This window comes from Paroedura picta, chromosome 6 (genome assembly GCF_049243985.1).
Source record: "Paroedura picta isolate Pp20150507F chromosome 6, Ppicta_v3.0, whole genome shotgun sequence".
Lineage (NCBI taxonomy): Eukaryota > Metazoa > Chordata > Lepidosauria > Squamata > Gekkonidae > Paroedura > Paroedura picta.
In genome coordinates, this window is record NC_135374.1 from 34346551 (window position 1) to 34374107 (window position 27557).

General features: G+C 41.5%; 2 protein-coding genes across 2 annotated transcripts in view; one reads left to right on the plus strand and one right to left on the minus strand.

The window, feature by feature from the left end:
- RPL24 (ribosomal protein L24) overlaps positions 1–27557 on the minus strand; it is a 354788-nt gene that overhangs the window by 73330 nt on the left and 253901 nt on the right. The window lies entirely within an intron of this gene.
- Positions 1926–14415, plus strand: NFKBIZ (NFKB inhibitor zeta). The gene is given in 12 exon segments (XM_077342118.1): positions 1926–2377; positions 5350–5489; positions 6757–6822; positions 6883–6984; positions 7101–7873; positions 8323–8428; positions 8737–8883; positions 9509–9572; positions 9989–10158; positions 10669–10779; positions 10877–11044; positions 12353–14415. Coding segments are annotated over 12 exon segments (2175 nt in total). The 5' UTR covers positions 1926–2103; the 3' UTR covers positions 12407–14415.

The following is a 27557-nucleotide window of genomic DNA, read 5'->3' on the forward strand; positions in this document are numbered from 1 at the left end:
CACTCTGGCCATTTCAAACATTGGCACTTTCCTCCGCCTGCCCTTTTTCACCATGCAATTTTCCCAGGAGGTTTTAAACATTCTAACTGTAGCTCTATAGCGTTACAGCAGTTAAAACCGTTAACTGCTGGGAAGTGCTACATTTTACAACACAGCACAGCAATTCAGAAGGGCAAAGAAGACGTGACAACAGGAATGAAAGCAGTTTTTGTCAACTGTAGTCAAACCATGTTTGTCTAAACAGGTAAATAAACCCTGTTTGAAATGAAGAAAAAGAATCCATTAGTAACCAGTTACTAAAACAGAATACAAAGGCAGTTTGGAAAAAAAAAAACTTTGATGTCTGGTATCGGCTACCTTACAGGAACTCAGATGAGCTGAAAAATTTCCAATAGATGCATACTCTGAGGGGCCAAGTAAAGTTTAGCCTGCTGGTTTTATATATTTAAGAAGTATAAATGTGTCAATAAAACAGTAACAAAAATCCTTCTGAACTTCCTCCATCAATCATGTTGCCCTTTTCACAAAAGCTGCTAATGCAGTCCCTGTTTAAAGACTATAACCAGACCTTTTCTTGGAAATCACATCATCTGACCTGGAAATGCTTCCTCTAATCACTTGCTTTACGCTGTTTGAAGTTGATCACTAGTTAGAGAAAGGCACTCATGGCTGTGGTTGTTATGTATGTGGTTCTGTGAAGCAGTGGTCCCCAACCTTTTTATCACCGGGGACCGGTCAACACTTGACAATTTTACCGAGGCCTGGGGGTAGTCTTTTGCTGAAGGATGTCGCCGTCGCCTGAGCCCATTTCACTTTTTCCCGCTGGCGCCCCTGACATCCCGCCGCCCAGTGGGGGGCGCTGCCAGCAGCAGCTGTTTAGTGCCACACCGAGGGGGAGCCACAGCCATGGCGGCCACCAGAGAGCACCAATGGTGAGCCGGCAGCAGAGTAGCAGGGCAGCCCCTGAGGCAGCAGCCAGGGAGGAGGATGAGGAGGAGCTATGGCCCGGTACCGGTCCCCGGACCAGGGGTTGGGGACCACTGCTGTGAAGGATCCTACCATTGGAGCAGGCAATGAAATTGACCAATGCACTGCTAGATCCCGGCCTCGGGATCCGGTCAGTTTAAACCATAATTGGCTAATGGCATACACTGGCAGGAAGATCAATGGTCTTTAATTGTATATAAGCTGGGGTTTCCCCAGAGTTTCTCAGTTCAGTTTTGCCTCTTGTATCACCATGCTGAGATCTTAATAAAAAGCTGATTGAAGTCCCAGCGGTCTGGGCTTCCTTCAAACCCACGGATTTAACAGTGGTACTATTATGTAGTTTTTGGTTGAGATCTGCAGCTGAGGTTAAGCCTGGCAAGTTTCGGCAGTAACTCAACCCACAGATTCAAGCTAATTTTCTTGCCCGCCACTCTCCTTCAGTGGGTTGCTTGGCTGTCTGAGCCACAAGCCTGTTTTCAACCAGCGCTTCATCACAAAATAATAATAATTTACCACGTTGGCATGTTGAGGCAGGGCAACCCAGTTAACTTTTTAAAATAAAAAACGCCAACGGAATTGTCTGGTGCATCTTTTCTCCTCAGCAGAAGGCGGGCACAGCGTGCTCCGCTAAATCAGGGGGGACCAGAGTCCCTGCTCGACGTTGCAGCCTGAGTCTGTTTGAGAGGGAGGCGAGTCCTCCTCCCGCCGCCGCCTACAGCTAGCAATGAGTGCCGTCTTGCTTGCAGCCACCTGGCGCCCCTGCGCACGCGAGGGCGGGTTGGTCCCGGGTCAAGGCTAGTTATTAGGCCAGGCTGTCAGGGAGACGAGTCACGAGCGAGCCGAAGAGGGTGGAGCGCTTACTGGAAGCGCCGCTTCGAGACCGCGCCTTCCGCCGCGCCCCACTCGGCTGGCGGGCGAAGACCTGCCCTCGCGGCGGCCTCCTCTCCTCCTCCTCCTCCTCCTTCCGGGCGTGGAGCCCCTATAAGAACCGCCGCGGCTGCCTCCGCCTCCTACTCCTCGGCCCCCTTTTCCCCTCCTCCTCCTCGCTGCGGCGGCCCGGCCAGCCCTAGCCTCGGTGTCGGCGCCTGCCCTGCTAGCCCTTGCGCGAGAGCAGCCATGATTGTGGACAGCAGCCGGGACGGGCTGCTGGACAGCGACGGCGGCTCCGTGGGCAGCCCTCTCAACCTGGCGTTTTTCTACGGGGCGTCCCCCAACTCCAGCGAGAGCAGCTGCTCGCCGAGTCACTCCGCTCCGGAATCGCCGGGCTCCGAGGCGGAGTTCTTGGGCAGCGGCGGCATCTGCTCCAGCAGCAGCAGCAGCCGGCGGCGGAGCGGCTCTGATGGCGCCAAGAGGCGGTACTCCAGGAGCGGCGCGCGCTCGGGCGGGGAAGGTACGGGCGGCGTTTCCTTTGGCGAGCGCGGGGTGGCTGTCGAGGGACCCTGGGCGGGCGGGCGACCGGCCGGCCGGCCGCTTCCCAGTTGGCCACGCCGGATGTGTAGCGAAGGGGCCGCCGCTGGCCATGGCGGAGGAATGGTGGGTGGGATCCTGAGGTGTGGGCCCCAATCCACGGACGTTTATTCTGGATCGCGTGCGGCTCTTGTTTGCTTTTAGGGTGCGTCGTTACAGGCTGCTAGTATTAACCTCTTGCTTGCAAGAATTTGTTCAGGTGGGTAGCCCGGTTGGCCTGAAGGAGCGTATTTGAATACCTAGAATTAAACTTTGTTGGTCCAAAAGGGCTCGCAGGACACGAACTTTGCTCTAGTGCAAGAATTCGTGCGTGTGCGCGTTCAAATATAGAACTTATTGGCGAGTAAAACTTTGGTCTAGGAAGATGTCTAACTCTGTTCACACGGCGTGGTTAATGTCATCGTAAATTGAACTTTTGAAAGGAAGCCTTCAGAATGTGCGTTCTCAATGCGGAGCACTGTGCTTTAAAACACTTGAATACTTCCGCCGCATTTCCATATCAGCCTGTCTTACATGCTTGTACCTCCACAAAATGTTAAGATGCAGCTAGATGCTGTTGAGGATCAGGCTGCTTTTGGCTTCAAGTAAAGGAGAGGATTTTTGCTTCACCAGTTGATTTATCTACGTTGATATTTTCCAGGAAGCTTCCCAGATGCCTGTGCTGATCACAAGGTAGCTTTGACATCAGCATTGTTAAAAGGAGTGGCTTAGATATGAATTTAGTACCATGCCCCAAATACACAATTGCTGTTATTACATCTATAAATCAATCAATGGTACTTAAGAATAATATGTTTTGCTGGCTTCCTGGCTGGACTTTCTGGTGTCTGATGCTGCCTGCCACATATGGGTAAAGCACCTGTTCTAATTCTGTGCTTTTCAGTTGTGGGCTGGGGTCTCTTTCAGTATTATGCTTTCTTGTGTGAAAAGTTCTGCTGCTTCGGAAATGGTGGGATGCTTGTGTTGCCCCCGTTTAACTCTGCCAACAAATTCTGGGAAAATGATTGCATAATGTGAATTGTACTTTGGGTGTGTATTCAGGTGCAAGAGGAGAGCTCTATGCTCAGTAGTCTCTATCAGCATAGCAAGTGCATGTTCAGAGTGAGCCTGAGTGCTTGGCGGTGTGTGATACTGGGAGTCTTGTGAATAGAGCTCCTTCCACCACCGTTTTCGTAATCTGAAACTTCCCTGGTTGTAAATCCTTAAGATAACTGATGAATATTAATATTAAGAGCTATCTTTGATATAGTGGTTAAAAGTGGTGGTTTCTAATCTGGAGAGCCAGGTTTGATTCCCCACTCCTACATATGCAGCCAGCTGGGTGATATTGGAGCAGTCACAATCCTGTCGAAGCTGTTCTCACAGCAGTTCTTCAAAGCCACCTCCCTCACGGGGTGTCTGTTGTGGGGAGAGGATGGGAAGGTGATTGTACGCTGCTTTGATACTCCTTTGGGTAGTGAAAAGTGGGGAATAAAAGCCAGTTCTTTTTTTTTCTTCTTAATATGCGATGGTTTTGTGTTAGGCTTTGTAATTTTTTATAATTGTGTGAAGACGGAAAGCAAATTTTCAGTCCACTAAAATGGTTTACCTCTGTTTTGTGCATCCTATTCTCTGGAGCCAACATCGCATGTGCTTTCTCCAAATTTATACTTAGTATATAGTAAGGATGGATAGCTTTAGTTATTTGAACAATATTATCCTTTGTTTCAGACCCCAAAGTAGGGGTACTTGCAGCTGAAATGTATTATGCATATCTTATTACAAGCAATAGTCTTCAAGTCTTTTAAAAATAGTTCATGGTTTACTTTCAAAAGTAAAGTTATATTTTCTTTATTTGAAGCATTTTGTCATTTTGTTTTTCATTTTGGAATTAATCTTCTTGAGTAGAATATTTAAATAGGAGAGGTAGGATAGCTGTATATGTTTAAAAGGTAGATTTAATTTACTAGCTTAAACAATTGGGCATTTTGCCATAGGAGGCTGCTATTATCATGTATTTTAAATTTCATTAATTCATGTATTTGTTTAAAACTATTAATATATAAATGTATGTTATTTTACTAGATTTAACATTTTTCAGGGAAATGGTGTTCCTCATAAAATTAGCTTTAGTTGTCTTAAATTAAATTTCCAGAGTTAGTTCTTCATTTTGATGAACTAGAAATATTTAGGGGTAACTTGCTAAAATCTGTAAAGTAAATTGGCCCTTAAGTAGGGACCTTTTCTCTCTAGAAGAAATTCCAGTTTCAGGGTAACTAGGGTTTGACCATAGTATTAACATCATTTAATATTGCTTGAATAGTGATACTCCTAGTATGCAGGTTTGAGGTTTGTGTACTTTTTAAAATGAAGTCACAACTTCTCTGTTGGACTCTCTTGTATCATTGCTTCCTCATTTCACTTCTGGTTTTTGACCTTCAAATCTGAACATATTCAAAGAGATTATGACATTTTACAATGAGTGTAATATTTGCAGTACGTCGTTCGGATTGATACTTTTTTCTTATTTTGGACAATCAATTTCATTATGGAGGCAACAGGTGCAAGTAGCTCTGAAAATTCCTTCACAATCTTATACTATTGCTAATCATATGTGGCTGAGGATTCCCCCACCCCACTAACAAATCTGGTGGAGAGAGAGAGGAATGGAAGGCGAGTTCTATGTATTTGTGGGCTTGAAGTTGTCAGATATCTCTTGTACCTCTGGAATGCTGGTAATTACTTGTTTTTGTGTATTCTGCTTTATTAGTCAAAAGAGTAGACACAATTTTTGGCTGAGAGAATTCTGTATCGATAATCTTCTGAAATTTTTTTTTTTTTTTTAGCAAAGCTGAAACTTCGAATTTATGGATTGTGTCAGTGTTTTAGTTTTATTTTGTGCTTGCATCTCCACAGTGGAACAACACATGGGGGGAGGAAAACAACAGAGAGGACCTTTCCAAGGCGTTCGTGTGAAAAACTCTGTGAAAGAACTGTTGTTGCATATTAGAAACAGCAAACAGATGTCATCTTATCGTGGCGCAGATGAGTCAAAGGTGGGGCGACTGTTGTTGCTTTAATCCATTTTTATTAGACAATGGTTGTCTCTTCTTTAGAAATATCAGTACTGTAATGCTTTATTAATGTGTAATTAATAATTAATGTAAGGAACTCTACTGTAAAATGGGTATGGATGACTTAATAAAGTGTATGATATCTAGATCTATCAGCATACAAGAGCTGTGATAGTTAAAACCAGAACCTACTTATTTGGAAGGAGTATACATCTAATTGGCAGATGCCAGAGACAGAGCACCAGTATGCTCTGCTTTTTGTGTATTGCAGGATAGCTTTTTGGACATTGTTGGTGTCTGAATACCAAAGTATTCATATATGTCCGCCATTTTATGTGTAACTGCAAGGCAGTGATTCTTTACAGGTTTAGTATTGAACTGAGTTGAAGAGGACGCAGCATGTATTTCACATACCAATAACTACCCGCAATAACTTAGTTTAGCGCAGGTTTACATTTAAGAATCTAAAAGTGCATTGTAGTATAACTGCAGGATGACAAAGTTCTCTGAAAAAAATAAGAGTAAAAACTGCCAGTTGGTATAGATGAAATCATTTGCCAGATGTTAACTAAAGACGCATAAACTTTTAAAGCCGATTTTCTTTCTTTCTTTCTTTCTTTCTTTCTTTCTTTCTTTCTTTCTTTCTTTCTTTCTTTCTTTCTTTCTTTCTTTCTTTCTTTCTTTCTTTCTTTCTTTCTTTCTTTCTTTCTTTCTTTCTTTCTTTCTTTCTTTCTTTCTTTCTTCTCTGCCTGCCTGCCTGCCTGCCTGCCTGCCTGCCTCTTTAAGGAGTTCTGGGAAGCCTACATCACTCTTCTTTCATCTATTTTATCCTTGCAATAATTCTGTAAGGTAGATTAGGCTCAGAGAAGGCAAGCTACATGTCATTTGCTTCGTTGCAAAGTGAGCATTTGTACCCAGATCTCCCAAATCCTAGTCCAACAGCATAAATGTATTGTGGGAAAGGATCAAAACACCTTTTAAAAAATAAACTAAAAATTGTAGCAATGAAGTAGAGAGAAATAGATTCCACTAGATCCTATTAATCTCTGCTTCTAACTGCCTACCAAATGCAGTTAATATTTTTAATAGTTTGGAATTGCTATAATATTTGCAGTTACAGAAATTTTTTGTTTGCGCTAAATTAACATTGAAAAAAGGGTATCACCTTAAAACTGTTTAAGGAATAGAGATAATGTTTTCACAATAGTATAAATAATATACTTCTAATTTTAATCCTTTTAAAAAACAGGCACAAAGAGGAACAGTGAATTACGAACCATATGCAGGTATATTATTTTCCTTTGAAATAATATTTGTTTCTAAAGCACTGAAATGTAGATTGTTGAAGATACTTAGTATTTTTCTCTTTTGGTAGAATTGAAGCATATTGAGTAATGATAGGAAAAGAAAAGCTCATGAATCTCTTTCTGATGGATCCTGTTATAAAAGGGCATCTACTTTCCAACCTCATTTCTTGGTAAGTATTTTTATGTTATTTTAACATTTATTGCTGACATTAAAGTGTTTTTCACTGGCCTTATGTGACAGGACATGATCAGCTCTGTTTAAAAATGTGTCTGTTCTACCTTCTAGACACCTCCCCAGACACCAACATCGATGGATAACAACATGGAGGATGCACAAATAAATGATCCCAAACAAGACAGCAGTTGTGATATGCTGCAGAACATTATCAATATTAAGAATGAATCAAGTCCTGTTTCTCTGAACACAGTGCAAGTTAGCTGGCTTCACACAATGGCTAATTCTGATTCACCACAGGAACAATATCAAGAGATTGCAGGAGCACAGGTTTTCTCACCTCCTCAGAAATACCAAGCATTTCAAGCAAACAGTCACTCACAAATGCAGGAACCGCCCCAATCTTACCAGTTTTCTCCCACACAGCCCCAGGATTTGCCACAGCACTACAGCCAGAATTCGCTGTTGGAATACAGACCACATTCTGCAAACAGCCAGCCCTCTGACTATCAACAAAATGTTTTTGAAAGCCAGGAACTTCAGTATTGCCCTACCCAAAGTCTCGCTGCTCTCTTAAATGATACAGAGGGATTAGACAACCTTTCTGCTTCTCTCTGTCAGCCTTTGTCTGTAGGTCACCAGCAACCTGATGCCAGTAGCCACCCTCAGAACTGTAGCCTGCTACCAAATAATACCTGTAGTAGTCTTGAGGACTGTGGCTTATCACTGGCAACTACAAAGAATCCTGCACAACACCAGAGTGTTGCTGGAAACACAGCGCAGCTCGGCAAATCCTTTTTCCAGTGGCAAGTGGAACAGGAAGAAAACAAACTGGCTAACATTTCGCAAGATCAAATCCTTGCCAAAGATTCCGATGGTGACACGTGAGTATTCTTCACATGTTAATTACCTCTGAAATTGAGATTCTTTGTGGAAAACAAGATGTCATTCTCATATTAGTATACACTTCTTGAGAATGTTTTTAATTTTATTGTAAATTAAGCACTCAGTGTTGCATTTGAGCTAAAAGCCATACAGACTTCGATGCACACCCAAATGATGTTGTTAGGTGCGAAGTCGTGTCCGACCCATCGCAACCCCATGGACAATGATCCTCCAGGCCTTCCTGTCCTCTACCATTCCCCGGTAGAGAAAAATCTATGAGCAGTTCCAGAAGGCACACCTAAATATAAGGAGGAAAAGTAATATTTTGGGAAATACCACTACATAAGAAGTCTGTGAATTTGTTTTTCCATCTCTGTGGATTATGTCTTCAAATATATGTTTTTTGATATTGTAACTATAAAATATTATATATATATGTTCCCTGCAGGTTTCTTCATATTGCTGTTGCTCAGGGACGACGGGCTGTTTCCTATGTGTTGGCAAGAAAGATGGCAACCCTGCACATGCTTGACATTAAGGAGCACAATGGCCAGGTGATACTCTTAGCATAACATACCCCTCATGTGTGCCTTTGCAAACTGCTCATTTCCAGGATTTGCACAAAGCAACCTGGAATGTCTGGTTAATAGTAATCTTGAACACTAGCATGCTGGCTAATAATTAACTGGGAGCTCTTGCAGAAGTCCACAGGCTGATCTGCAGTTGATAAAAGAGCTACATACTGAACTGAGTTGTGTTGTTGAATGTACCCACAGATATTTTATTATGGGTCTTTTTTTTAATTGTTCTATCCTGGTAACATTTATATAACCAATATGTCATTTTCTTCTCGTTATTGCAGAGTGCTTTGCAGGTAGCTGTGGCTGCAAATCAGCATCTTATTGTACATGATTTGATTAGCCTTGGGGCACAACTGAATACAACGGACTGCTGGGGTAGGACACCATTGCATGTGTGTGCTGAAAAAGGGCATGCACAAGTCCTCCAGGTAAGGCTTCTGAGTAAATGTAATAACTATTCCTTCTACTGTCCTCTCCTCGTATTATCAGTGTAGTGGCATATGTTGAAACTGGTTAAAAATCTCACCCACACTTGTTCAGAGCCCATTATCTCTTACAATCCATAGCTCATGTCAGTATCCCCGTATTCCATACAGATTAAAATTTTCTCATCCTGCACTTATTAGGAGGAAGCACTCCGGATTACTCATAGGTGGTTGTTTTTGCCAAAGGGTGTCAGTTTCAGGTGGTAAAATTCATTTTGTATACTCTTGTACCCATGATAAGGGTAGTAAACAAGTACGGATTAAAGCAATGTAGTTACTTTCTCTCTCTCCTAAATGGAGGAAAGTATTCCGTGGAATTTTAAGAAGGGCTTGAGTCTTGGTGAGAAATAAGTGCTGTTTTCTGCAAAATTATAGAAGTTGCTTCATACAGGGATATACTGTTTTCAGAGTGTTGGTTCAAATACATTGTGGGTCCAGCAGGGGTGGGCATATATCTTAATATGTGAACAATCCTGGTGACTTCTAAATGCTACAAACGAGGTTTTGGTACATATACAGTGATGTATATTTTGGTGGCATTAAATCTGTTCTTTTACTTCCTTGACAGGCAATCCAGAAAGGAGCCATTGTAAGTGATCAGTACATAGATGTCGAGGCAACCAACTATGAAGGTGAGCAATTAACCGTCTTTCATTCTATCTTGGATTATAAACACATACACATCTCTGCCTTTTACAGTGTAGGCTTAAAAAATTAGTGTGCTGAGCATGTTCTTTTCCCTGTTTCTGGTAGTAATACATAGAAAGCTAGTCTTGTTAGAAGATCAGCACACAATGAGCTCACAGGTTGATAATAGAATCTAGGCTAAGTTTTAAATACTTGAATTAAAAACACTAAAACTTGCCTATACAGTATACTTAAGAAACTAAGGAATAGTTTAAAATTCTTATTTCGCTACCACAAAACAAAAAATGGCCAGAGCCTGGATGTTAATTTCAAGATCAGTATTTCTGAATTGATCATGAAGGCAATTCAGTTTTTATTTTTGGCTGATAGTTTTAATGTCTGGTGTGTTGTTTTTTTAAAGGACTGACAGCATTGCACTGTGCAGTAGTGGCCCATAATGCTATAGTACATGAGCTACAGAACCAGCAGTCACCCCACATTCCTGAGGTCCAGGAACTGAGATTGAAAAGCAAGAGGTTGGCTGACACAATCAAATTTCTAATCCAGATGGGGGCCTCTGTTGAAGCCAGAGTAAGTAGCTCCAGGAAATATGAACAGGGACTCTGAGTTGTATTTTAGAGCTGTTTCAGATGCTGTTTTGAGCTTTTATTTAGATCTAAGAACTCCTTGTGATCTGCATTCTTAGGGGATGACATAGAATATGAAGTGGTAGTATGCTTATCTCATCCACTTAAGATCTCGGTATACTGAGTTCTAGTGTAAAATGTTCTGTGTTACTTGGTGTTGGCATGTTTGGCTCATTGAAATTAATGGAACTAAAACACAGTCAAATGACTCATTCTACAGTTCTTAGCCTGCTTATTTAAAAGTAGGTTACATGCATAGGATTGGGCTGCAACTTCTACTCCGTTCAATGGGACTTGGTTATGGCTGACACATACATGATTGTGCAGACATTAACGTAACTGCATCACAAGGTTGCATGTGGGCAAAGAGTAATTTCATGTGTTTTCTTTCTTCTTGTATTGTGCAATAGTTGGATGTTAAACATTCAAAATTAAATCTTTTTTCTTTTTATAGGATCGCAAAAGTGGCCGCTCAGCCCTTCACTTGGCTGCTGAAGAAGCAAATGTGGAACTCCTTCGTCTGTTTTTAGAGTTGCCTACCTATCTTTCTTTCATCAATGCAAAGGTATGTAAACGTTAAGCAATCATAATATAAGTGTACTGGAATGCATACCTGCTTATGTCTGGTGGGACTAATGATGTGCATCTCTTCCCTCAACCAGGCTTACAGCGGCAATACAGCACTCCATGTAGCTGCTAGTTTGCAGCATCGGATGACTCAACTGGATGCCGTTCGGTTGTTGATGCGCAAGGGAGCTGATCCTAGTGCCAGAAACTTGGAGAATGAGCAGCCAGTTCACTTGGTTCCAGATGGCCCTGTAGGAGTTGAGGTAAGAAGACTTAAATGTATGAGGTCTTGTCTTGACATAAGATAGATGATCACCTAACACACACACTTCTTCTTTGTACTGTGTACAGAATATCAGTGCACATCAGCTGTATTTGTTGACTTTATCTTTCATGGACCAGGTTCTGGAATTGTTAGTAAAATTATGAGGGCAGTAAGGGGACATTCTCTGTTCCTTTCAATGAATAAATCCTGTATAAATAAAGGATGCTTTCATGCACATAATTTTATTTCAGCCTGAAATCTGTAAAAGGATGCTTGCTTAAAGAGAATTAGATTTGGATCTCTGTTGTCATTCTGTTAGTTATTCCCCTGAATGTCCTCCTTTGAAGGTTTGGAAAGTGCACTGTTTTCTTCCAGGTTATAGGCTTTGGGTAATCTAGCACATCCCAGTAATCCTAGATTTTGAGCCGTTGAAGAACAGAACATGGAGTCTCATCACTTTGCGACTAGCCACAGTGCTAAGATAAAACTGCTAATAGAGAGCCCAGGAAGGCCCGATCCTGGAAGCTAAGCTGGGCTAATCCTGTTTAGTATTTGGATTGGATCCTCCAAGAATTTGGGTAGAGTTCTCCAAGGAACACTAGGAGGTCATGATGTGGAACTGGCAAACTACATCTGAGTGTCCCTTGCCTGGCTGCCAGAGAATCCTTGGATTTCCTTACGACACAATACATGTCATATAATAAATAAATACTGATGGAAATGTCCTTTGATTTTTAAATTACTTGATTGTAGGGACTTGGAGTTAATTTAGTGTGCCCATATTGACTTCCTTGCTATAATTCCTGATGGACTCCTGTCAGTGTAGCTACGTGGGTGTGGCTCTTATGAACAAGTTCTGTTTGTGCTTGATACTCTGTGCCACAGGGCAAGCTTTCGCTTGCACTAGCACGTCTATTTCCACAAGGGATAATTGGAAACCATGAATCTTTCTCAAACAGAAATACTAGCTCAAGAGGAAGTGAACTCCATGGGAGACTACCTAGCACAAACAGAACTTGTTTGTAGGACCAAAGCCATGGTTTTTTTTATGGTCAGACTGGATCTGAACCTAAACTATGAAGGAAGAAGGGGGATCATGTTTAGTTTCCATTTCACTTACCTTTCCAAAGCTTTGTGAACATCTCTTGATATGTAAATGTAATCCTCACTTAAATATTTTACTTGGAAGTATGGCCCTGCAGGGGGTAGTGGGATATATTATTTAGTTGGTGAGTTCAGAGTTGTTGTGTATGTTCGTAACGTCAAGAGAGGCAGGTCTTGATTGTATATCTTTCTTGTTCTTCAGATAAGACGTATCCTGAAGGGGAAAACAGTTCAGCAGAGATCGTCTGTCTATTGAGCTCCCTGAATCCCGACGACTTCACACTCACTGTCAGTTAGGCAGTCCTAATGTAACTGTAAATAGACCATTTGTCCCGTGGAGGCAGATGTTAGTTGTTTCTATGAAACAAACATATTTTGTTCACTATTATATAGTGGGTTAATGACAATTCTGAGCAGATGGGAATGTTTCATGCCGGGGTATTCTGGATGGTCATCTGAACTGTTCACTTTTGCAGTTATGGCAAAATAACTGACTTAAAACCATGGCATAACAAGTGTCAAGCAAGAACAACTGTAGTATGCTTATAAAAATGTACACATTTTTAAGAATACGAACAAGATTTTTCTGGATAAAGTTATATAGTTGAGTTTTTCTGTTTTAGATCATGCTGTGTAACTTCAGGTTTTAAAATCTGATAATATGCTGATGCTAAATAAGGATCTTGATTTTTTAGAATTATATTTGATTTATATAGGTATTGAATGCTACTTTAGTGTATATGTAATCACACAAGATTTTCTGTGGCACACTTATGATTTAGAAGTGTGACATTTATCTCTGCAATTCTTGATGGCCACAGCAAAGCTCATGAAAATTATCTTGACCCTTATATATATCCTTTCTAAAGCTATTTAATTCATAATTAGCTGGAACAATGATATTTGCAGTAAGTCCATGTATTCACAGATTCCCCTCCATATGTTTCTGTGGGGAAAAATGATAAGGCTTTAAAGATGGTTTAAAGTTCTGCTTATTGTGCATTTAAAAGGGAAAAAAGCAGAAATATACTGGTAACCAAGTTTGCTAATGAAATAAAGTCACACAGACCGTTTATGCACTGGAGGTTTAGTGCGGGGCTGCAGCCTGGTGTTTTAGTCATGGCAGGTTGCCCCACCTCTTCCTGCACCCACATGGGGGAGCATTTGGCCCGGTGTGCCTCATCCGCCCCCGATTTGTACTCCTGCATGGGAGCTGGGGCAGTGAAGTTCTCAGTGCATAAACGGTCACAGTGGTGAAATACCAAGGAGTCTGTGAAGAGGACCAAAGGGCCTCTCCATACCGGATTATGTAGCCACTATATAATGGCAAAGTAGGTTTAATATAGATAGGTATTAGTTATGAATGCTGATAGGGGGAGGGGAGTGTCAGCTTTACAAATGCTAGCTTCACAGGGGAATTTAACTGGCTTTGGAGGAAATGGTTTTCAGAGTTGTAGAATGCTCAATGAAAATATCAACTCTGCAGCCGCAATGGAGAAGTTCTGTGTTAAGGAAGATTAAGAAACTGATTGAAATTAAAGCAGCCAGGATCATAATACCCTTACAAAGTATATGGCGAGGTGGCAGTATATATATGAGACAAAAGAAAAATCCTCCTTAATGCATTACATAATAAATTTACGAAATTCACAGTCACAAGCTGAAGTTTGATGGCCTGTCTTCAAAAGGGGATGTGACTCCTTTTTGGAATCAATGGCTCTTAGCCATGAAAGCTAAATTGAATTTCCATCTTCAGAGGCAGTATACCTCTCTAAGGGGCTGCACAACAGGCTGTGACCATAAACCCTCGCTTGTTGGAAGAATCTGGCTGTGGGAAATAGGATGATGGGCTAGTTAAATCAACCTGAAGTACTGGATCTCGTTTTTATGCTGAGCTTGTTTTGTAAATGGAGAAAAAATATTTCTCAGGGCTTTGCAATAATTTAGTTAATATATTTTACCTCATAGGTATAGTAGGCTGTCAAGTTTTAATATTTTAAGAACAGTAGTAGCTTATTTTGTTACCACATTATACCTTTTATTTCAAATAATGTAAAAATAGACTGTATCAAATGTTCTAGTTTTCTGTATCACTTTGGGGTTTGTGTTCTGTATTGCACAATCTTTGCTATAGTAAATCTGATCATATTGTTTGACCAAAAAGTATGTCTTGTAGACAGTTAATCAGAGATTGTACCTCTAAATATTGGTAGTGCTTATTCTTGAAATAAATATACAGTATGAAATAAAATTTAGTTAATGATGGTCATGTCTCATTGTCTAATTTCTTTTCTGAGATAGTTGCGCTGGTGTTCCTACAATATGGATTCACCCCCAGGATTCTATTTTTGTTTGACACAATAGTACAAGGGACTTTTAAAGCTTATGTTCACCTGGGGTATGCACATCAGGCAGTAAGGAAAGTAACCCTGCATGGACTAGATCAGAGGTAGTCAACCTGTGGTCCTCAAGATGTTCATGGACTACAATTCCCATGAACATGGAAATTGTAGTCCATGAACATCTGGAGGACCACAGGTTGACTACCCCTGGACTAGATGACCCTGGAGGTACCTTCCATCTCTCTCATTCTAAGAGCAATCCTTCCTTTGTCTTCTATCAGCAGACCAGAAGTAGGATGCTTGGACAAGAGTCAAGGGTGTATTCACACAGCAGTGTCCTATTATGAAGTGGTGTTTTGGATTGATTGCAGTTACGATGAGATGTTGTCTCCAGGAGTATCTTTCTCCCTGTCCCTGGCTAGGAAGGAAGCAGTTCAGGAAGCGAGGAAGGCTGTGTGCTGCAAGTACCTGTCCTGTATCTATATGGAGCAATTGTAACTCAGTTCTGACAACACTTAAGGAGCTGCTGGTCAATGGCAATGTCTGAGGAGTCACCCTGTGCTGCACTCCACCTGAGGGAATAAATTCGTAGCTTGGGGGTGCTGCTGAGTCCTGGCCTACTATTGGAGACCTAGATCTCCCTTGTGGCCTTTATCAGCTGTGGTTGACACACTAGCAACAGCCATGCCTTGAAAAGCATGTTCTGACCACAGGAACCATGCTCTAGTTACATCCAGGTTAGATTATGGTAATATTCTGTATTTGGGGCTGTCTTTGAAAGCGCCCCAGAACATTCAATCTGGCCCAAATGCAGTAGTCAGGAGATTGTTTGGTTGGTGTACAAGAGCCTTATTTTTGGCTGCTTAAAAGAATAAAATAGTTTTTTGTCTAAAAAGATTATCTGATAATTTATCTTATCCAGTAACTGAAACATGAGCTTCTTACCTGACTCCGTTTGAGAAAGCCTACAGGGTTACACATGTATAATTCTACAATGATGTCATTACTCTCAGCTGTTCAGATGTGGCTTTATGTGAGCAGAGCACAAACATTATTTACTCAGAGCTATGCCTTTGGTAGCACTGTGAACAGAACAGCAGTCAGTAGTCAGCCTGGACTATTAGACCTGAAGTTAGACACCTGGCACTTAAAGTCCAGTTAAAAATTAAATACCTTTTAAGCATATTAGATTTGCTTAGATTTCTCCTGTTAGACCCTCTGCTTAGGGCTGCCAAGACTCAGGGATTGGCTCTGAGTCTCAGATTTAGGGCCCATTGTCAGGGTTGTGGGGAGGCAAACTGAAATGTTAGGGCTCACTCTCTGGGTTGTTGATTGTGATCTCAGGGGCATCACCTAGAGACTTGATAGCTTCTAAAATGTCCGTGCATGCCCACTTGTGGTTAACTACAGAACATGTAAACTGTGTAGAAAGTAATAATCTGGCACCAATGAATGGTGCCAAAGCTATGAAAAGTGGGGTATAAAAAGCCAACTCTTGTTCTATAATAACGGCTTGTAAAAATATTATGTAGTTGAGAGAATAGAGGGAAATTTTTCTTCCATTTTACTAGAATTCTGGTGCACCCAATAAAGTTGTTGGGAAATAAGCTCAGGATCAGGGCACACAAAAATAAGTACTTCATTCAATCAGTAAATAAAGTCTGGAATTCATTGTTGGTGGGTGTGATATATAGACATGGTACCTGATGTCTCCAACACAACTTTATTAATTCACACTCAGAATAACCAACAATAGCAGAACTGAAAGCACTCCTTATACAGGTTTAGGCCCTGCCCCAAACCAACTCCTGTCTGGGAAGTGAAACCAAATATTAACCTTTCCAGCAGCTCATTATACATTACAGTGGACATAATGATGGACAGTGCTGTAGATCAGTGGTCCCCAACCTTTTTATCACCGGGGACCGGTCAACGCTTGACAATTTCACTGAGGCCTGGGGAGGGGGTAGTCTTTTGCCAAGGGACGTCGCTGCCGCCTGAGCCCCTGCTCCGCTTGCTTTCCTGCCGGCGCCCCTGTCTTCCTACTGCCTGCTGGGGGGCCCCAGTCATGGCAGCCACTGGAGAGCACCAAAGGTGAGCCGGACGCAGAGTGGCAGGGCAGCCTCCAAGGCAGTAGCCGGGGAGGAGGACGAGGAGGAGCCGTAGCCCGGTACCGACTGATCCACAGACCGGTACCAGTCCCCAGACCGGGGGTTGGGGACCACTGCTGTAAATGGCTTTGGAGGGTGGGCAAATTAGACAGATTCATCAAGGATAGGTCCATAAACATCTACTAGTTATGGTGAATGAAGGGATATATAACAATTTATTAATACCATCCACTCTTTCCCCCCACTCTTCTCATGTCTTATTTGAGTCAAGATTTAGCCCAGCAGCATAGTACAAAGTAAGATTGTCAATAGTATTATTCAGGAAATATCAGCTGAAGTGTAATGTACGAGAGATATTATAGAGCAAGAATGGAGAAATAAACAGGGAAGTCTGAAAGAGGTGGTATATAAATTGATTAATAAAATTAATACATAAAATATATGTTTCCTTTTTGTATTTGGTAGATGTGTATTGTGTTTGAGAGTTTTTTTGTCATTTAGGCATTGCAAGATTAAAACACTCTGGCCTTAGACTCCATTAAAATACATCATAGTAGATATTTTAGTATAGTGGACATACTAAAACAAACAAACAAACTCATAGGGTGGTTTTGGGGAAATAGCAAGTGTCTTACTGTGCTTCCTTTTGAATGAGGGAATCCTCTTCTTACTTAATATATGAAGAAAGCACCACAAGCTATAAATAAACATTTGCTTTGTACTTACTCTGCAACAAGAAGCAGTAGTTTTAGTTCTGGGGTTTTTTGGGGGTGGGTGGGGGGAAGTGTTGCTTCCATTTAACTGATAATGCAACTGTTTGCTCTCACTGGCATTCTGCCCCAACACCAAGTTGTTTTGGGTCCAAGGAGAGAACCTTCAGGGCCTAACGAGATGTTACATGATCCTCCAGTCATTTGCTTCATGATCAGACACGTCCTGAGTTCCATGCAGACTTGGATGGTGGTGATTGTCTCCTGACCTTTTCTTTGAAAAGGTTTATGATAGCAAGGAGAAAATCCCTTGCAGTAGACAAATGAACTGTTGTTCAGTAATGGTTTCTGTGCATGGAGAGCTGCTCTTGCTTCTGGTGACTCCTGCATGGCAGCTTTTGCTATATAAAGAACAAAAACAAAAACAAAGCTGAAACTTGTAGGAAAATGGAATATAAGTTGAAGCACAGACTACCTTGGACTGGAGACCGTTTGGTACCAAAACAAAGTTTCCAAGTAATGCTATATATAGTCTACTGGAACAAAGGAGAAAAGAAAACATGACATCCTGTCTTTGTGACTATAAAAGATATCAGTTAATTGTTTCTCTAGCAGTACATATGGGAGAAGTTGTCACTTGTTACCGCTTCCCTTGATCTCATGTCTTCTTTTCACAGCTGGTTTCTCCTGCTCCTCCCCCTTCCCATTCCTAAAGAAATTTAGCATCTAAGAAGCAAGATATAGGAAGACAAAAAGAAAAACTTATTTGCTGCCTTTTTCTTCGCAATTCTCACTTGGCCAAGCTCTCCCATGTAGGGGTGTTTTCATAGATGGTGTTGTATAGCTATAAGGTTGCAGTGTACATAGGAAACAAAACCCTCATCTATCTATAAATCTAACAGCCATAACAGTGGTTTAATCAGGACAATTGATGTTTTAGTTAATTAGGAAGGGCCAGTTTTAATCAGAACAAATTGTTATCTGTGGGATTAGAATATCTGAGCTCAAGAATTCTAGCACTTTAAGAGGTCAGGAGTTGGCCCTATTGACTCAAGAAGAAGCAGAACTACTAGTTATATGCACATTACTTAAGGTTGCTAGGTATGGTCTGGTAACCAGTTGGAGACTAGGGTGAGTGGAGACATGGGAGGCATCATAGGTATGACATCACTCTGTGCCAAGTCACTTTGGCATGGAAAGATTCCCATGTTGCTGAGTTCGACCTATGAAGATGCCAGCCACAATCTTTCTGGCCATGCAGCTTGGAAAACCCACAACCAAGCCTAGTTGAGTTATTGTTTTGTTTACAACTTTAGAACTGCTCCCTCATATTCTTTCTGTGTTATAAAGGCCAGCAGGAAGGGATTAGTGCAAAGGCTGTAAACTTTAATTGGTTTAATTATCAAATTAATAAGCTGAAGTTTCATCTTCAGTTGAAACTTAAGTTGATGAATCAATTTATGAAGTTTAATCAGTGAGTGTCAATAATAAGGTTGGAAATTAAGAGCACAGTTTTTAGTTCAAGGGTAGTGCTCTAAAAGGGGGGGATGGGAGTCATTCCCATGTATAAATGATTAAAAATCCATATTGCTATCTTTGATGAATCTTAGGACATACTAAGGTATTAGAAATAGTTTATTAAAGCAATGGCATCTGTCCTGGTGGATTAAATGTTCCTATTGATGATGTATTCCAATTATTGACCCTCAGGCAGGTTGCTTACTTGCAAACTATCTCTCCTTCTTCTTGTCACCTTTAATTACAGCCTCCTGCATGTTTTTAATTAACTGGCATTTTCTCTAGTGCCTGCCACCCGCTCTTCTCCCACACTTCTCTTTACATTGGTTAATCTTTATATTGGTCTCATCGATCATGTTTACTCTTTAAGTTCTTATTTCCATCAGCCATCAATGAATCATAGATCTGGAACAGAGTAACAGTGGATCCCTGAAATCCCTTCCAAGTCAGTTGGCATTAATGGACTCCAAAGGGTGTAACTGTTTAGGACTGCTCTATTCAAGTCTATTCCAAATCCTTGCTGAGAGACTAGTCCATGCTTAACATAGTCCTAACAGCTTGCTGGGGGGTAAACGGTAATGACTGGGGAAGGCACTGGCAAACCACCCCGTATGGAGTCTGCCATGAAAACGCTGGAGGGCGTCACCCCAAGGGTCAGACATGACCCAGTGCTTGCACAGGGGATAACTTTACTTTTTACCTTTAACAGATTAAAGCCCAACCCTAAATACTCAGAAGTCCTACTGACTTTCCACTGATCATGATGGGGCTTGCTTTCAAGTAATCAATTATGCTAAGGATTGCAGTGTTTAATTGATGTATATGGGTAACTACTTCTGATCAAGCCAATTGACTGCTTAACTCAAGTAGAGAAAGCTGTTGTCAGTACATCCAAGGTAGCTATAAGACAAAATGTCAGCATGCTACAATTCGCTGTATTCTGCAGAATAAAAGAACTTGAAAGAAGTACAATAGCACTGGCTGTTAACCTGTGAAAGTTAATGCAGAGTTCAGTTTGAAACTTACTGTCCAGCCATGAGCAGAAGACTGCAAAACAGTACCTTTCAATCCCAGCCTGGAAAGGCCGTCTAGAATACTACCATGATCGATGCTATCGAAAGCATCCGAGAGGTCCAGAAATGTCCCTATTCCTGTCTATGAAGATTGTCATATTACCATTTCTACACCAGATGTTATTCATTGTTGGCCTGTTTTGGAGTAAAGCTTTATACGGACAGGGGCTTCATACAGCAAATTTCCTTCTAGTGATGAGCCATCTCTAAAATGCTAGGGTCATTTCAAACAGTGCCACTTACCTCCCCAACATTTTTTTTACAGCACAATCTTCCTCAGAGATTTTTTAAACATTCTACTATAGGGCTAAACCAATATAGCCCATCAGTGCTATAGTGGCACCATTGAGATCCCTTCACCTAGAATGATAAAACGAAAGTCCATGGAGGATCTTGTGGTACAAAAGGGCCGGGGGGGGGGAGTAGCATTGCACGAAGCGCTATGGACATTTTAATCAGCATACCACAGTGATTCAGAAGTACAACAAAGAGGTGAAACCCAGAAGAAAGCCTTTTCTTTCACAAGTGACTCAACCAATGCTTTGCTAAACCAATGCTAGCGGGTTTGTACAACGAGGTAAATAAATTTCATTAGCAGGAAGTTACTGAAACAGGTCTGTCTGAATGACAGGGGAAAAAAACCATTAGCAACCAAGATACAAAAACGGAATACAAAGGCAGTTTGAAAATGGCCTGTTCTCAGCACTGGTCATCCACCAAAGCTGTTTCAGTCCCGCAACCAAGACTAAAAACAATTTGGATAGAATATGAACAACTGCTTCATCTGGAAAAGCTTGACGTTCCCTGGGTCACACCTTTCAGTCACCTTGCTCAAGAATGGAACAACATTTGAGACTGGGAATTGAGGTATCCTGGGTCCAGGATTGGCTTCATTACCCTGTTTCAAGTCTGGAGCGACCACCACCTCTTCTAAGGAAGCATAAACTACCACTTGGACCCCATCAGCCAGCCTCACTGGCAGGTTTACATAGCCAGGAAGGGCAAGGGTAATACAAGAAGGTGGAATCAATAAACTGAAACTATTCCAAACAACTGCACAGGTGGGCACTCTGTCACTGTCTGACCTACTCAATGCAAATGTCGAATCCAAGGTGGACCAGCTATAGAAGGTTATATATTACTTACTTATTTACTTCATTTGTACCCCACGTTTTACCTCAGTGGGAACCCAAAGTGGCTAATATTGTCTTTCTGTCCTCCCTTTTTATCCTCACAACAACCCTGCGATGTAGGTTAGGCTGCAAGAGAGTGACTTGCCAAGGTTACCCAGTAAGGGATTTGAACCTTGGTCTCCAAGCTCCAAGTCTGACACTCTAACTACTACACTGTACAGGCTCAAGTGTTGAGCAAACAGTCGCAATGGGCCACCAAGCTCTTGCAGGCCGGATTTCACCAGGCCTTTGACCACCTGGAACAGCTTTGTTGGACTATACTATGCAGATGCGACAGTAGTGGAAAAGTGTTGTTTCTTTGTTGTCATCACTGACAGGGAGTGCACTTTTACGTGAGCTAACCCCCATAAGTTATTGAATTCATCCCAAGTCTTCCTCCTGTGTTACTCTAGGGCAGGGGTAGTCAAACTGCGGCCCTCCAGATGTCCATGGACTACAATTCCCAGGAGCCCCTGCCAGCATTTGCTGGCAGGGGCTTCTGGGAATTGTATTCCATGGACATCTGGAGGGCCGCAGTTTGACTACCCCTGCTCTAGGACCTCCCTTGTCTTTTCATTGCCCACAGGCCCACAATAAACCAAATGTCTACCTAACACCTGAGAAAAGGCATCTAGGAGCAATCATGTCAACTGCCTGGCAGTCATATGGAGTGCAAGTTCAGTTCTATTTCCACTTGATTGTGAAAGAGTGATCTTTCAGCAGCAGCACAAACCATCCTGTCTAAGCATGGTCCACTTGTAAGCGTTGGTTACTATATACTGGAGAAATGTCTACGAGTGCTATGGACCTTATTTTCTTCCATGTGCCTGAATCTGTGGCCTCTTGAAGAAAGTGCAGTGGTGTTTCATGTATGGTTCCTGTGAGTCACCAATTAGTCTTCCGTAGCATGTGGAGGCGGGAAAAAGAAGAACAGGTTGTGTAGCAGCAGAGGCTGGCATGATTAGTCACTAAGGTGGAGTGCTGGCCACAGAACACAGGAGATGGGGGAAATATGCAAAAGGTTTGAATTTGGATCCAGCTCAATGCCCTTCTCTGCCTTGGCATGTTGTGCGTGCGAGCAGCAAAAGGCTGTGGGATGTAAGGAGAGGAAGAGAAAACATCTCTCTTCTTTGGCTCAGTTTCCCACCGCTGTGGGCTACTTGTTTGGGGAGCATTTCTGCCAGAAGCGTCACGTGGGAAGCAACTTATTACTGAGAGTTTTCTGCAGTAAGACTTGGCTTGTTTGCCTTCCAAGGTGCATGCCTAGTGCCTTCCCATCAGTTGGCATGCCCTTATGCTGGATTTGACTACACCTAATTGACTCACTTTTTGTACCCAAAATGTTTTACAGTAATCTCACATGATTAAGTCTGGGTATAAGATTTTGTTTCTATAAGCACATGAAAGCTTATACCCAGGTATAAGCACATGAAAGCTTATACCCAGAATTAAACTTGGTTGGTCTTAAAATGCTACTGGTTTCAAAATTTGCTCCATTGCTTCAGACCAACCTGGCAACCCACCTGAATCTAAGGCATACGTGTGTGAGAGAAATTTATCCAAAGGCACCTTGTTGAGCAGAACAAACTAAAATGAACTTGAAAACTTCTACTTGTAGGCTAACTCACCAGCTGACAAACTGTCTCAGCCAGATATTAGGTCTAAGTGTATAACTAAGTGAATACAGTGAGCAAATAATATCCTCTCCACTCTGGATAGATCCCCCTTCAGTGGTTCTAACCTAGACCATGAAGTGCACACACACACAACAGTACTATACCAGTCTTTTGTTTAGCAAGACTTGGCCATTTAGGTGGCCTGAAAGTCAGAGCATTAGAGGATGCTGCTGATATTTTTATCTCAGCAGCTACCATGGGAACGAACCACTTCTGCTCTACAGCCTTACTCTGCATTTTCGGTAAGAAACTATGTAATGCATGCATCTGTCAACTCATGCATCTGGTATGTGTATGAGGTACTCTCTAAAGGGAAGTCTGGGTGGTCCTTCTGGTAATGTCTGGGACTGAGAGATGAAGGATTGCCCATGGAGAGTGAAATCAGCAAACACGGAAAGAAGTCAAACTTGACTTTCCTTTGGGCCTGATCTATCTGGCAATGCTCAATCAAGGTTCCAAAGCTTTTATACAGGGCACATTTAGGACTTGCCACTGATTGGTTATGGGGCACCAAGAGCTATTGTCAGATTAGGGATCTGAAATTTGGCCTTTCTTCATATTAATTGCCTGAGCAAAGGTCGAAGTATTGAGTTTCAAATGAACATTCCCTGTAATCCCTTGGTCAAGTTGCTGCCTCCTTCTAATCAAACATTGCTAGAAGAACAGTTCCCTTTGCTTCTGCTACTTTAAAGTTGCTTTTGTATTAGAAGATGTTCAGCCTGGAGTGGAGATTCAATCATACAGTTTTTGGTGGTTTCACACAATGGTTTTGCTAACCTGTTGCATTCCAATGTTTTCAGTGGTCTTTTTTCAGACCAGGTTTGTGGCAATCATGTTGTTAACTTAAAATGCAGTTGTAGCATTAGCTTGCCTAGGGTGGACTAGGAAAGTACAATCCGTCCTAGACACAATCACTTGTTTCTCATCTAAATTACTTTCTGTTCACTGCTGGGGACTATAGCATTCCTCAGTCGATACATAATTAGTTCTTGTTGTTGTTTTACTTTGCAGCCAATGTGATTGCTCAAGAACATAAAAACTTGTTGGGTGACCTCAGATTAGTCACTGTCTTTTAGCCTAACCTACCTCACCTTGTGGTTGTGAGAATACAGAGGAAGAGGGGAGAACCATATATGCTGCTCTGAACCCCTTAAAGGAAGGACAGGATAAAAATACAATAGACTGATAGATAAAAATATAATAGGCTGATTGTAGCATTTCCCCCCCCTGCTGTCAAATTACAGCTGATTTATGGCAAACCCAGTGGGGTTTTCAAGCCAAGAGATGTCTGGAGAGGGGTTGCCATTTCCTTTTTCTGTGTCATGACCCTGCATATTTATTTGGAGGTTACATTTTAGTTCTTTCAATGTAATTTACTTCCATGTAAGTGTGCATAGAATTGCAACCCACTAACGATAGAAAGAGGGACTTTAATTCTTATGCCTACAGCCAATCCCTTCCCTGGTCATAACACATTTGTGCTGTGCAAGATATATTGTGCTGCTTTCCCAGAGGCAGGATTGGGGGAGAAAAAAAGAGCTTGCAGAATACTCTTCTGTCCTCTTGCACTCTATTACGGCCCTTCCTGACGCCTTTTTAATTACAGAACGCAGACTCAAGTGCATTAGGTCCATGTAACAGTAAAGGTTGGGGTCAGGATAGCAAGAACCTCACATGCGTATTATGAGTGGTATTAGGATTAAACTGCTGATTGACAGATTACGTTTTGGACCACTGCAGCTGATTCACATAATTGGACTGACCCTCTGTATGTCCCTTATCATTTCTTCCTACTCTGTATTCATTTCTGTGAGGTCAGTCTTATGAGACACTATTAGAGAGTCAGACTAGAATCTGAGAGATCAAAGTTTGAATCCCCACTATGTCAGGGAAGCTCTGCAAGTAATCTAGGGCCAGTAATTAGCTCTCAGCCTCACCTACCACTCAAGGTTGTTGTTGTAAGGAGAAAATGAAGGCAGGAAGAGTAAATGAAGGGAGGTCAGGGGACAAATGCCAGCTTGGTGTAGTGGTTAGAAGTCCGGACTTCTAATCTGGTGATCCTTGATTCTACCCTCCCCCACATTCAACCAGCTGGGTGACCTTGGGCTTGCCACAGCACTGGTAAAGTTGTTCTGACCAAGCAGTAATATCAGGACTCTCTCAGCCTCACCTACCCCACAGGATGTCTGTTATGATAGAAATCTAAAGAATAAATAAATAAATAAACAAACAAACAAATAAATAAGTAAATAAATAAATAAATAACGATTTGAATTTTCCAGTGATAGGGACTTTCAGCCCTAAAATATCACTTCCTTATAAGTATTTTGCCTAGACAAAACTACCTGATTAATCCTGGCCATATGTAGATTTCAGCCTATGTGGTTTTTTAGCAGTCTCTCAGTCTCATGAGATTAATCATGTTTCCTTGTCTTTACATTTTTATGCATAAAACCTCTTTCCCTGGTATACATAGAGTGATGGGTATTTACAGAGGAAAACCAGTGTGTGGGTGAGGAGGAAACAGCTTAACCTGTAAACCTCCCCGCAATTCCCAGTTCTCTAGAGAAGGGCCTCAGACATTTAATCTGAAAGATCAAGAACAGAAAACTGACTGGAGGGCTTGCACAGAAAAGCACAGGGAAGGGGAAGAGTTAAGTACACATCCTTGTTGCTGTTTCTGCCTGAGAAATTGTCACCCAGCTTTCCTGCTTTGCACTGGACAAATGAGGGACCTTGGACCTTCTGCTAACAATAGGCCTAAAGAAAAATGGTCTGTCCCTTTAATGCAGGTGTGCCAGGTCCAGCTTTTCTCCTGGGCCTGATTTAGGCCTCAATCCAAATGATTATAAACTAATAAGAGCCCATAGAACTCCACTGTGGGTGGTGAGTGTGAGCCAGAAGGGTGAAGAAAGCAGCAGGAAATGTAACAATTGTATTTCCCTATTGAGGAGGGATGGGAAATTCCACGAATTAAAGCTGGAAATGTATTTGAGATCAAGGGAAATGAAAAAGAATGCAAAAAGAAGGCATACTGTTTTAAAGTAAAAGAAGCAATGAAAGTTTTCAAAAAGCTGACCTCTTTTAATGAATGCCTGTATCTATGCATGTATAAAATGCTAAAAGCTGTAGGGTTTTCAAGACAAGAAACCGTCAGAGGGGGTTTACCATTGCCTTCATCAAACTGTGGCCCTCCAGATGTCCATGGACTACAATTCCCTGGCAGGGGCTCATGGGAATTGTAATCCATGGACATCTGGAGGGCTAAAGTTTGACTACCCCTGCTCTACATTGTGATCGTGGACTTCGTTGGTGATCTCCCATCCAAATACTATCAAAGGCCAATATCTGAGGAGACTTGCCTAGCTTGGGCCATTCAAATTGCAGCAATGAATGCATACATTATGTTAGGGTTATTACCAGTAATGCCTTGCCTTACTGGTAATTGTTTATAAGATAATATGATATAAAATGTCTCTCTAGAGACAAAGCCACAATTGAAAACGGTAATGAGGAAGAAGGAATAAGTGTCACTTTTCTAGCTGGATTCTTGGAAAGGTCCAATTCATGTAATCTAAAATTTAATCCTGTCACATGTTTGCAGTTTTTGAAACAGGTTTTCTCAAGCTTGTTTGTTACATTTGTACTTTTGTTACTGGAAATAATATTTTCACAAGTAATAAAATGTCAGTAACTTGACTCTGGACAGCACAGATGTGTGCAATCATAAGTAACCTAAAACAAAACAGAAATTATGTTTAAAGAAACTAACATAATATTCAAATGTGTTTTCATTTCATGGACTTTGGCAACAAAGTCTATTCTGCACAGAATAGCAATATGAAACAAAGGGTAGAAAATATTGGGTGGGTGGGGGAGAAATGATATCAAGAAATCAAACATTTCTTTCCTGGAATGAGACCCATTAAATAAAATGGTACTTACTTCCAAGTAGACCTACTTAAGCTTGCTCCTTGTGTCTCTTACATTGCCTTAGACTGTATCAACATGTGTTTAAAGTTACTCATCTCTGTATTAGACACAGCATTTTCCTGTTTGATGAAACAAGTGTGGTGTAGTGGTTGGAATTTTAGAGTAAGATCTGTGACATCAGCCATCAAATCCTTATTCAGCTCTGAAGCTTCCTTGGATAACCTGTGGTGTTTCTCACATAGGTATGGGCTTGTGTGGTTTTCCTGTTGCTGATGCAACTGCCAGTACAATACTATTTCAACAATTATGGGAAAGAAAACAATGGCTCACAGTTCAGAAATGCTCAAAAAGATGAAGAAGAAATTGAAGTGGTCCAAGATTTTCTATTCCTTGGCTCAATCATCAACCAAAAGGGACACTGCAACCAAAATATCAGAAAGAGACTGAGCCTGGGAAAGGCAGTCATGAAGGAAATAGAAAAGATTCTCAGGTGTAAGGATGTGTTGCTGGCAACCAAGGTCAAGTTAATTTATGCCATACTACTCACCATTACCATGTATAGGTGTGAAAATTGGATGGTTAAGAAAGCTGACAGGAAAAAAGTTGATTAATTTGAAATGTGGTTTTGGAGGAGAGTTTTACAGATACCATGAACTGCCAAAAAGACATATAAGTGGGATCTAGATCAAAGCAAAGCTGGCCTCTCCCTAGAAGTTAAATTATTAAGTTTAGCTAATTGTCCTTTGGTCACATTAAAAGATTCAGAGAGTCACTGGAAAAGTCAATAATGCTAGGGAAAAGTGAAGGCAACAGGAAAATATGAAGACACATTTTGAAACATATCGACACACTAATAAATTCAAATCAACAAT